At 44.3% G+C, this 12,264-nt stretch overlaps 1 protein-coding gene across 1 annotated transcript; it reads left to right on the top strand.

Moving 5' to 3' along the window:
• The first annotated feature begins 1,145 nt into the window (after positions 1-1,145).
• Positions 1,146-11,672, top strand: LOC125537771 (TPR and ankyrin repeat-containing protein 1-like). Its single transcript, XM_048701087.1, has 3 exons — positions 1,146-1,503; positions 10,815-11,113; positions 11,217-11,672. The coding sequence occupies exons 1-3, from the start codon at positions 1,146-1,148 to the stop codon at positions 11,670-11,672; spliced, it is 1,113 nt and encodes a 370-aa protein (XP_048557044.1).
• Positions 11,673-12,264: the final 592 nt, after the last annotated feature.

Raw genomic sequence — 12,264 nt, 5'->3', positions numbered from 1 at the left:
CAAAGATCCACTCGCGGGTACTCCACCGAACCGACCCGGCTTTTAGTCATCACATGTATCATGTATAAAGTATATAGTATACACCCGTGATCACCTTCCGAGTGATGACGGCCCAATAGTATAGCATGGCAGACAGACAAGAATGTAGGGCCACTGATGGTAAAGTAGCATCCTATACTAACCATTAGGATTGCAGGTAAAGGTAACAACAGTAGTAGCAAGGACAGGCTATGCATTAGGATAGGACTAACGGAAAGCAGTAACATGCTACACTACTCTAATGCAAGCAGTATAGAGAGTAGAGTAGGCGATATCTGGTGATCAAGGGGGGGCTTGCCTGGTTGCTCTGGCAAGAGAGAGGGGTCGTCAACACCGTAGTCGTACTGGGTAGCAGCGGCGTCGGTCTCGGTGTCTAGCGAGAGAAGAGGGGGAAGAAACAATGAATACAATGCAAACAGATGCGTAACGATGCATGACAAAGCAAGGCGTGATGCTAGGTGTGCCCTAACGCGGTACGAGGTGGTACCAGTGAAGGGGGGAAACATCCGGGAAAGTATCCTCGGTGTTTTGCATTTTTGGACAGATGAACCGGAGGGGGGAAAGTTGCATGTTCACTATTCTAGGGATGCGTGGAGGACGAACGGGTTGCGTATCCGGGTTTGTCTCGTCGTTCTGAGCAACTTTCATGTAGAAAGTTTTTCCATCCGAGCTACGGTTTATTTTATATTAATTATTAAAGATTTAAATCATTTTTAGGACTAACAGAATTAATTAATTTAGGAAATACAATTATGACGCTAGCATGATGTCAGCATGATGTCAGCGGTCAACTCTGACCGTTGACCGGTCAACCTGATAGGTGGGTCCCACCTGTCAAGGACTGTTTAGCTAACTGTAATTTAATTAGGTTAATTAGCGATTAGGTTAATCTAATTATGTTTAATTAAGTTAATTAATTAATTAATTATTAACTTTTTAATTCCTTTTTTAACATTTTGGGGCTGGGCCCCATGTGTCATTGGCACTGGGCCAAAACGGGTTAACGGCGCGGGTTAACGGGGCAGAGGCCGTTTGGGCGCCTGCCCAGGCTAGCTGCGGGGCGGGGCTTGGCGAACGGCGCCGGCGAACTAGGGCCAAGGAGGCGCATGGGTGAGCGGGGAGAAGGCCAGGGGCGGTGCGGCGGTGGGAGCGGCGCAGCTGGAGGCGCGGCCGGGTGGGCGAGCACGCGTAGCGGGATGCAGGGGCAGCGCAGAGGCGTGCGGCTGCGGGTGTGCGTGCGCATGCAGTGGTGCAGCCGGGCGCGAGAGCGGCTGCGGAGCGCGGTGGTCGGGCAGCGCGTGGACGAGGGCGCGTGCGGGAACGGCGGGCGCGGGGCAGCGCAAGGACGACGCCGGAGCGGGGCGAGGTCAGTGCGCGGCAGCAGCAAGAGCTGGCCACGGCGGGCGACCACGGTAGTGGCCGGGGTGCATGCGCGCGGCGGCGAGGCGAGCGGCGGCAACACGGGTCGGCGGCGTGCAACAGGGAGGGAGGAGAAGAGGAGGTTGTGGCCACACCAGCGGTGTAGGGGGCTGGCAGCGGGGCTCAAGGAGGTCCGGCGAGGAAGAGGCGGTGGGGCGGCGTCGGCGAGGTGGCACCAGAGACGGCGAGCGGCAACGGGGCGCGGCTTGGCTTGGGGAGGCTGTCAGGGAGGAGGTCGAGGAGGTCCCGCGTGGGGAGGAGACGAGGAGGCGACACCGGCGACGGGACGCTGTGACGAGGCGGCGGGGTCCGAGCGCGCCGAGGCGCGATCCCGATCCATACGGGGGGATTGTGGGGATCGTGGGGGAGGGGTTCGGTTAGGTCACGGGGTACAGGGAGTTAAGGGAGTGAGGGGGGGCGGCCTGGGCCGGTTGGTTCGGCGGCCAGCTGGGCCGTTCGGCCCAGTTGGCCCGGGGGGTCTCCTCTTTCCCTTTTTTTGTGTTCTGTTTTCTTTTACTTTTCTTATTTTTTTTATTTTCTGTTTTATTTTTAGTTTTATAAAACATAAGCCTAGTCCCTAAATTAATGCTTTAGTTTACCCTACTGACACAAAGTGTTTGGTACACAATCAAAATAGTTTACGTTTTTACAATTCTTAAAAAGGCATTTAATTAATTATTTTACCACTATTTTACTGATTTTAGGACCCTTAAATACTTTTGCAAAAAGTTGGCTCCTCGACCAATATTGACTATGAATTATTTGCCACATTTTGAACACTTTAGTTTTAAATGTTTGAAACTTTTATTGTTTGCTTTATCTTGAATTTGAATTTGAATCGGTTTCAAACTAACGCAAGATTAGCAATAGTAATCGAGGTGACGTGGCATCATTAGCAAAGGTTCACTAAAGCCTAATTATCCAGGCGTCACAAGTAGTATATGGTACTGCTAGTAATTATCTTACCTTTCGCATCAACTTCATAATTTTCGTACGTACTCCATGCATGAACCGCGCCAGAACCAAACTTCTCATTACTCTAGGGAAAATCATTATTTCTATCTATCGGTCACGCCATGGAGCAGAACCAAATTTTACAAGTTACAAGTTCAAAAGGAAAAGCCTGCCGTGTTCGCGTCGCACTCCCACATGGTTGGTCTGGCACGCCGCTCAAGGGGAATGCGTGCTGTGTTACATTTTCACTTACAATTGGGACCGCATTTGAGCAAACCGACTATCGGCAAACCCCCACCCCGCCCACCGCGCGATGGCTGAGAAAACAGGAGGGAGAAGAGATGGTTGTAGCACGGAGTCCAAGAAAATTAGTGTCGGATGGGACTCGTGTGGGTGGCGTGTGCCGTACTGCAAGACATGAATGCTAGTTATGGCCCATGCCACCCCACTATATCGAGGTGCTGGTTACGGAGAACAAATTTCCTGGAGTCCGTGCTTAGCCCTCCTCTATCTCTCTTCTCAGCCAACCAGCAGACGCGCGGAGCCTATCGTCTGTTTGCTCATATGCAGTCCCACATGTTAGTGAAAACGCAAGAGGACCCACTGAACCTGCACATCTTTCACCTCGACGTGTTGTTGATAAAAAACAAATCCAATAAAGATCTTAGGTGGCCGCTTTTGGAGTTACTCAAGAGTAGTAAGATTCTATTTATAGTTTAACCCAAGATGCACATCACGTGGCTTCAACTACCACTTATTTTCTTGCATGACACGACCTGGATGCTGGATGTCCCACGTGTCGGCAAAAGGAGGAAGAACTCGACCAAATCTTCGGTTGTGCTCTCGGATTAGACTAGTTGTGCTAGCTTAAAATTTTATTGTGTATAATGGGTCCAAGCTTTGGTATTGGGAAGAAGAGTACAACGATATATTGATAGAGCGCAATTTAGTAGATGTTCTAGCACTTTTAGCTAGCATGGAGGCTAGAGATGAGACTAGTGCACTTGTTGATAGAATAGAGGCTAGACACGTCTACTTCTTTACACTCAAAGAAGAAAGAAGCACACAAGATCGAGCCTCTAGAGATCAACAATGAATGCATCGAGAAGGCACTAATCCAACTTAGAGGAACAATTATGGAAGTTGGATATCTTCTAAAATGTATTCTTTTGGTTCTTGTTTTCTTTGGTCTTGCTTTTCTAGTCAAAATTTTGGTGATGTATTTCCATGTACCAAAAAATCAATGATGAAAAAAAGATATGTGTTTGCAAAGAAAAATGTACACGGCCGGGATGCGTCGGCGCGTTCGGCGCATGGCCACCGCATCCGAGAAATGGCCCAGACACGACCCCATTGCCCTACCCAAACGGACAGAATCCAGGCAAAACGGAGGTCCATTTGGGGTCGTGCGTTGGAGTTGGCCTTACAAGTGGGACCACAGTTGAGGAAACTGACTATCGGCAAACCACCACCTTGTCCGTCGCGCGATGGCTGAGTTAGAGAATCACGAGGTTGAAGAGATTGTTGTAGCACAGACTCCAAGAAATATGGTGTCAGATGGAAGTCGTGCTGGTGGCGTGTGCCGTACTCCTGGACGTGAATGCTTGTTCTGGCCCATGCCACCATACTACTCCTACTACTGTACTTATAGTAGTAGTAGTAGTATCAAGGATTCAAAGTGCTGGTTACATACAACGAACACATTAACATATGGCCCACCTCACACTGTGGCCAAATTTCCTGGAGTCTGTGCTAGGTTAAAAAGTGTTCTTTGTGAGGATGGGTGGCTGGTCTCAAGTTTAAAACTTGTTGTATTATGTACGTAGACGTAGAGATAGTGCAACATGTGAAGCTAGTACAAATAGTGTACTATTGTTGATTGGCCTCATCCGATAACCTGTTGCAATGCACGTACAATTATGTATTCGGAAAATATTTTTTTGCCTCGTCGCAGCACCCACTCAGAGAAGCGACTCAAAAGCCATTCATAAATTTAGTAATTTTATCACAGGCATATCATTTTATTACATACAACAGGTCATCAACCCACAGCGACAACGAGGATACATTATAAATACTAAAGTTTTCATCACACAATAAATAACAAGCAATGAAATGAACTTCAACTCAACCAATCCTCGGCGTTGGAAACGCTTGCTTTGAACCACAAGCGATTCTCTGGGAAGAGCCAGCTACTGTTAATCTCGAGACCAACGCAGGACTGATCATCCAGGCTGAAGTGGCCTACTATATCAGGACCAGGGTAGGGAACCACCGTAATGTCCGACGTATAGATACAGTTGCTTCTCATAAATGGTAGTAACGTTGTGTCAACAGCAGTTGGATCGCCTTTCACCATCGTTGGATAGTTTTGTCCAAGGAAGAGCGAGTTTTCTCCAAGACTATCAATACTATACCAGGGAGAAGGTGTTGGCGCTAGCACACTAGTATCCATCCCGAATACCATGCAACTGGTGTTGGAATAGGTCCGGAGAGTGCGACCATGGGAGACAACACCTGCTCCCTCAGTAGTAACATCAGCAGTGGGCTGTATACAGACAAGAAGGGGTGATCCATCAGAATTAGTTGCCATCCGCCAGAGAGCATATGGGCCCTGCTCGTCCTCATGCTCGTGATCATCACCTTCGTCGTCTCCCCCTTGGTTATAAAATTTTTCAAGTATAGGTGGTGGAATGTTCACAGGACCTTGGAAACACAAGAAGAAGGTTAATTAGTAAAGAAGGGAAACTTGCTAACTCGCATGCATGTGGATGAAACAATTATAATTACGATGGAAGACAAACGTACCGAAACTACGAGGATCCCATGCAAAACAGTGCCACGAGTGGTGGCAGCAAACACAAGACCCTCGTATTGAATTGCATCACAGTACACATCCGTGTATAGAAAGTGATTGTTGAACAATATACATCCAGTCGAACCACGAAGGACGACAACAAGCTTGTCGAAGATAGCAACAACTTGATAGTTCTTGTAATTCCAAGAGCGGTTGGGAACTCGAAAAATTGCTATCTTCCGTAGACGACAGTCACCATGATCGTATTTGAACGTACGTAGATCATCTGTGTGCTCAACCTCGGGGAACTCGAAGATTTTTGGAAGTGGAATCCGCTGACGAGTGTACACATTCACAAGTTCCCACTCGCAATTGTACCCAATATAAACAACCCAATCTCCATTTGCGCCAGCCCAGGCCTTACCCTGAAGCGATGGCATCTTGACATCACACATATCGTTATCAAGCGGCATCAACTTGCACAAGGCGAGGCCTCCGTCGTCCGCGCCCATGCAAATAGGCTTATAGCAAAGAAGATAAGGGAGATCAAACCACTCCTGGACCCTTCAGTTCCTTGTAATGATGTTATTAGTTGAGTCGAGAATGGGCTTGAACGAACCTGCCATGCTAGCCGAGGTGATGCCGTCGCACCGATCAATGAGTTCCCCCACCACGTCATCTTTCAGATCGGGGCAAGAATAACAGGGACGTTTCCAGCTTGTTCCCTCCATGGAGAAGACGATTGAACAATGGCGGAAGGAAGGGTGAAGGCAAATGGAGGAGGGAGGAAGAGCGTGCGACAGCAGTTCCAAATCGAGAGGGAAATGCGAAGAGTCGGTGGACGGTTGCCAGTTTGCCACGGTACATGAAGAGGCGCCCCGGCCTACACGTCCTTTCAGAAATTGTACAAAAGGACTCGCCATCGTCTCACTGACATGTTGGAACGGGACCACATGTCAACGAAACATGGTGTGTAATTTCTCATGCAAAATGCGATCTGGCCGCGTTGGCCCGAGGTGCCGCATTAGTTATCGACCTTTATTTTTTTAACATATAATCTGAGTGGATAGCTCCCATGGTCATCACACGTGAGCGGATATATAGGTGGGCTAGGTGGGCAGGCGGCAACAATCTAAGTGCTAAAAGAGTTGATCTCGAAAAAGAGTTGATCCAATGCTTGGTTTTGTTTGGATTTTCCAACTATGACCATTGGATAGAGTGAATCAATGGCTTACGTTCAAAGTTATTCTCATACTATAGAATGGTATAGGAACGTGGAGAGATTTGGTTGATTTTATATCGCTGAATAATATAAAATATTGTGAGTGCAGACGCTCCACCCCGAGGTTTGTTGCTCCTTCTCGGTCGTCGGGAATCTATGTTCTTCCACTCTTTCGTCTAAGACATGAGCTTTGTTCATCCTTTTGCCGACACGCGGGACATCTATATGCCTCCATTTTACAAAATCTTACTATATGCCTCCATGACACGCGGGACATCTAGCATCAAGGTGGTGTGTCATGCAAGAAAATGGATATATGCAGTGCGTAAGTGAGTCGTGCACTTCGATGGCACCTAGTACTACTACGCAATATTTTTTTCTCATCGATGCCACGTGAATAGTGCATGTACTCAATGACAGAGCACGGGATGGTAGCCATGGACATGGTCGGCCCTTTTTGAAGAGAGTACTAATAAATAACTTTGATGTGTCCCGTCACCTCGCAGAACGACGAGAAGCTTTCTTACTACGCCTTCTCCCTCGCCAACGCGTGCGCGGTGGCTCATAGCACGAGGAGAAACTTTTGCTTACAAGCGGTGGAGGTGCAGTAGCTCATTTGGTGTCAGATTGCCAGAAGTACTACTGTAGTACCATCATTATTTTTCGACTTCCGGAAGAGGATAAGAGCCAAGTGCAAGGTCACCTACTAACCTAGTATAGTACTACTATAGCCAAAGCTGGTCCACCTTTTTAGAGCATGGTTAATTAATGTAGGCGGCTCTTGCAGCGGCACATCATTTAGAGCAAGTACTCTCTTCATAGGAACAAAGGAAGTGAAACAAAGTTGGAGTGGATGCTAGATTGCCAATTAAAACATGATTACATAGGGAAAGAATCCTATAGCATTCTATCCTATGAATCAAATGACCACGATTCGGGCATACAAAACAGATTATCATTTGAAGGTTTAGAGTTTGGCACATGCAAATTTACTTGGAACGGCGGGTAAATTTATAGGAAGGTATGGTGGACTCATATGGAACAACTTTGGGGTTTATGGAAGTGGATGCACAAGCAGTATTCCCGCTTAGTACAAGTGAATGCTAGAAAAAGACTGGGAAGCGACTAACTAGAGAGCGACAACAGTCATAAACGTGCATTGAGATTAACCAACATTGAATGCAAGCATGAGTAGGATATAAATCACCATGAACATAAATATCTTGGAGGCTATGTTGATTTTTTTTCAACTACATGTGTGAACATGTGCCAAGTCAAGCCACTCGAATCATTCAAAGGATGAGACCATCCTATCATACTACATCATAACCATTTTAATTCCCATGTTGGCACGCAAGGTAAACCATTATAAACTCCTAGCTAATTAAGAATGGCATGACTAACTATAATCTCTAATTGTCATTGCAAACATGTTTCATTCATACTAGGCTGAATCAGGAACGATGAACTAATCATATTTACAAAAACAAGATAGGTCGAGTTCATACCAGCTTTTCCTCATCTTAATCATCTCATCATATATCATCATTATTGTCTTTCACTTGCACGACCAAACGGTGTGGATAGTAATAATAGTGCACGTGCATTGGACTAAGCTGGAATATGTAAACATTTATTCAAAGGAGAGGAAAAGGTAATATAGGCTCTTTGTTAGATCAACAACAATGCATATTAGAGCCACTCAACATTTTCATCGTGGTCTTCTCCTCTCGACCCCCAAAGAAAAGAAAAGAATTTCAAAGAAACACACTGAAATATTTTTGGAGTTTTTGTTTTTTTCTAAAGGAAGTAAAACAAGAACGAGAAAAACTATTTACACGAGAAAGCTCCCAACAAGCAAAAGAAGAACGAGAAATCTTTTTGGGTTTTATTTTAATACTACAACTAAGCATGCATGGAAAGTAAACTAACTACAACTAATTTTTTTGGTTTTTCTTAAGGTTTATCAAACACACAAGAAGAAAGCGGGAAAAAGAAATAAACTAACATGGATAATACAATGAAAAAGTATGAACACTGACAACTGAAATGAGTGTGTGAACATGAATGTAATGTCGGTGAGAAATACGTACTCCCCCAAGCTTAGGATTTTGGCCTAAGTTGGTCTACGCCCATGGATCAAAGTAGCCCTCTCCAGTGTACTGAGGAGGATCCTGAGGGTTCCATTGGTTAGCGAGCTCCTCTGGATCCCACTGATAAATAGACTCTTGATATGGATTAGGTGATGGCTCTGGATCAAGGGGTGGGGATCGTGTCCCCTCCTAGTATGCATGAATGTCCGCGGGCAAAATGAAGTACCTGCCTGAATGAATATCGAACAAAGTAGGTGCAGGCAAGGTAATAATCTGAATAGAATCCTCACTAAATATCAAATTATAAATGAGTCTCTTTTCCTCATCATGGCGAATAAACTTATGTGCTACCATGCTGTCATAATCTAAATATATAGTGGGTAGCAGTTTCTCCTCTTTTTCATAATGCCTAATGGGTATCTCGAAGCGTCTAGCAAGGCGGGAGGCGAAGATACCTCCGAAAATAGGACCCTTTGTACGGTTGAGATTCAATCGTTTAGCAACCATAGCGCCTAAACTGAAGGTTCTATCACGAAGTAAAGCATGGCGCAAAATGGCAAGGTCAGGAGTAGTAAGGCCTCTGCTCTCTCCATGACCAATTAAACATCTCCCAGCAAATAATGAGTAGTAGCGCAAAACAGGAAAATGTAAACTAGCCACTCTCGCTTCCGACACCCTTCTCCTTTCCCCTACAGTGACCTCATAAATAAAATCTTCCACATCACCAGGACATGGTTCCTCAACGCTACCCTCATAAGGTAATTTACAAACCTCACAAAAGTCATAAAGCGTCATTTCCTTGTACTCATCATATAAGTAAAAGTCTACCATGGGTGGTGATCTCATAGCATGAAAATGATAATTTTGCATGAAATTATTAGTGAGTAGGAGATACTGATCACACTGGTCGAGGAGGAAGTCGGTGATGCCTGCATTCTCAGCCAAATAATAGAGACCATCATAAATTCCGGCCGCCTGCAAGAATGCATCACATGGCCATTCACACGGCCGAATCTCCGCGGCACGAGGAAGATTATACTTGGGCTTCTCTTTCTCCTCATTTTCTTTTTCCTTTGAACCCCGGCTTGAGGAGCCTCTCAACAATCTCCTCATCATTTTCTTCCTCTGAAAATTTCTGAAATTTTTAGTGACTCAAAATAAAAGTGAACCAAACTCAACAAGATTGATAGCAACTACTCCCAACAGGTGCCTAGAGGCCATATCATGCATAAAAAATACTTTGGACCATATAAATTTGACATGCAAGCTCAAGAACAGGGTCACCAAGGCAGCCAAAATTTGCAATAAATAAAGCACTAGAACAAACACTAATTGAACCATTGGAGGAGTCACCTACCGAAGAACAATCCCCCAAAACAGTTTTATGAATGGAGCTTTGAGCAAGGAGATCGAAAATGGCAGCAAAATGAGCAAGAACGCGAGTTTGAGCTATGGAGTGATTTTTTCTTGAGGAAGAGGATGGGTGCTGAAATAAGTGGAGGGGGCCACGTGGGGCCTTCAAGGACAGGGGCGCACCCCAGGGGGTGGGCGTGCCCTCCACCCTTGTGGCCAGCTGGTGAGGCCCCTGGTGTGTTCTTAGCACCAAAAATTCTAAAATATTATATAAAAAATCATATCAAATTTTCAGGGCATTTGGAGAATTTTTATTATCGGGGCATTTTTTATTGCATAGATAATTCAGAAAACAGACAAAAAACTAATTTTTCTTTATTTATTATAAATAACAGAAAGTAAAAGATGGGTACAGAAAGTTGTGCTTTCTAAATTCATCCATCTCATGCCCATCAAAAGGAATCCATTAACAAGGTTGATCAAGTCTTATTAACAAACTTCTTCTAAATGACATGAAACCGGAGAATTTTCGAATAACAGTAGGTTACCTCAACGGGGATATGCATGTCCCCAACAATAAGAATATCATATTTCTTTTTAACAGTGGGAAGAGGAAATTCAAAACCTCCAATTGTAATAGTTGAAATTTTTCCGATAGAATTGATACTATGAACTTGAGGTTGTCTCTTCGGAAAGTGTACCATATGCTCATTACCATTAACATGAAAAGTGACATTGCCTTTGTTGCAATCAATAACAGCCCCTGCATTATTCAAAAAGGTTCTACCAAGGATGATCGACATACTGTCGTCCTCGGGGATATCAAGAATAACAAAGTCCGTTAAGATAGTAACGTTCGCAACCACAACAGGCACATCCTCACAAATACCGATGGGTATAGCAGTTGATTTATCGGCCATTTGCAAAGAAATTTCAGTGGCACAAAGTATCATGAGCCTTCTGTACTTCTTTTTCCCGTCAAGTGTTGACAAGCTTAATCTAGAGACTGGACTTGTATATGGAGAAGCTCATGTGCTGCTGGAGTCTGATAACGATGAAAATGTAATTATGACCATTTTTGGAGAAAGCAAAACCAAACATGGTAACCTGCACGGGTTTGGTGCTGAGCAAGTCATACTGGTTCATGATGATGCTTCCAAAAAACAAATTATTGATCATGTTGGTAAACAAGCTCTTGTTTTGACCATTGTTGAATGTAAGGGCCTTGAGTTTCAGGTATGGGCCTATAAATTTAGTTTCACCTCTGTTCATTTTGCAAAATATTTTAGTTGTAGAACACTGTTTCAAAATGTGTACTTACTTCATATATATTGTGTAGGATGTGCTATTGTACAACTTTTTTGGTTCGTCGCCTTTAAGAAACAAATGGAGAGTTCTCTATGGCTACATGAAAGATAAAGATATTATATCACACTCTAAGGAGATCTCTCATCCGAGTTTCGACAGAAGCAAGCATTATCTTCTCTGTTCAGACCTGAAGCAACTATATGTTGCAATCACACGCACTAGGCAAAGACTCTGGATATGTGAAAATACGGAGGATTACTATCGACCAATGTTTGACTACTGGAAGAAGTTGTGTCTAGTAGAAGTTAGATTACTAGATTCTTCCCTCATTCAAGCAATGCAGACGGGGAGCAGCAGTGATGATTGGATGCTATGGGGAACCAAGGTTGGTGATCTTACTTATTTAGTCTGGAAGGCCAATTTTAATTTACCATGCTATGCATTATGTTGCCTATTGAGTAATTTCTGTGTGTTCTTAGTCTTGTGAAATTCATGTTTTTTGTCTCACAATTGTTCTATGCACACAAATTCTTTGTTAGGAGGGTCATGGCGTGTACCTACTTACAGTTTTACCATTGTTATTCCATGTCACAAGTTCTCTCTCTTTTTTATAGTTATTCAATGAGGGGTAATTCGAGATGGCTACTATGTGCTTTGAAAAGGCCGGTGGTGCACACAGAGAGAAGTTGGCAAGAGCTGCTGGACTTATAGCGACTGCTAAGCGTGTCATCTCAACAAATTCGGAGTTGGGCAAGGCTTCATTGCAAACAGCATCAGAGATTTATGAGTCCATAGGCATGCATGAGAAAGCTGCTACTTGCTATATCAAATTAGGTGACTACAAAAAAGCAGGTGTGCCAACTCTCCATAATTTCCAAGATGTATCCATACTTTGAGATTTCATCATTCCATAACATTTTACGTTGTCCTTAAAGAGCTGCCATATAAGTAAATGTCATCAAATTTTGAAAAGTTTTTTCGAAATGATATCCCTACATAAATTACGGACATGCTAAATTTTAGCTTTCATATGGATAGTTTTACCTCACACTCCATGAAGCTCTGTGTGACTAAACATT

The sequence above is a fragment of the Triticum urartu genome, chromosome 2, assembly GCF_003073215.2.
Source record: "Triticum urartu cultivar G1812 chromosome 2, Tu2.1, whole genome shotgun sequence".
Lineage (NCBI taxonomy): Eukaryota > Viridiplantae > Streptophyta > Magnoliopsida > Poales > Poaceae > Triticum > Triticum urartu.
This window is presented reverse-complemented; position numbering and strand designations above follow the sequence as displayed.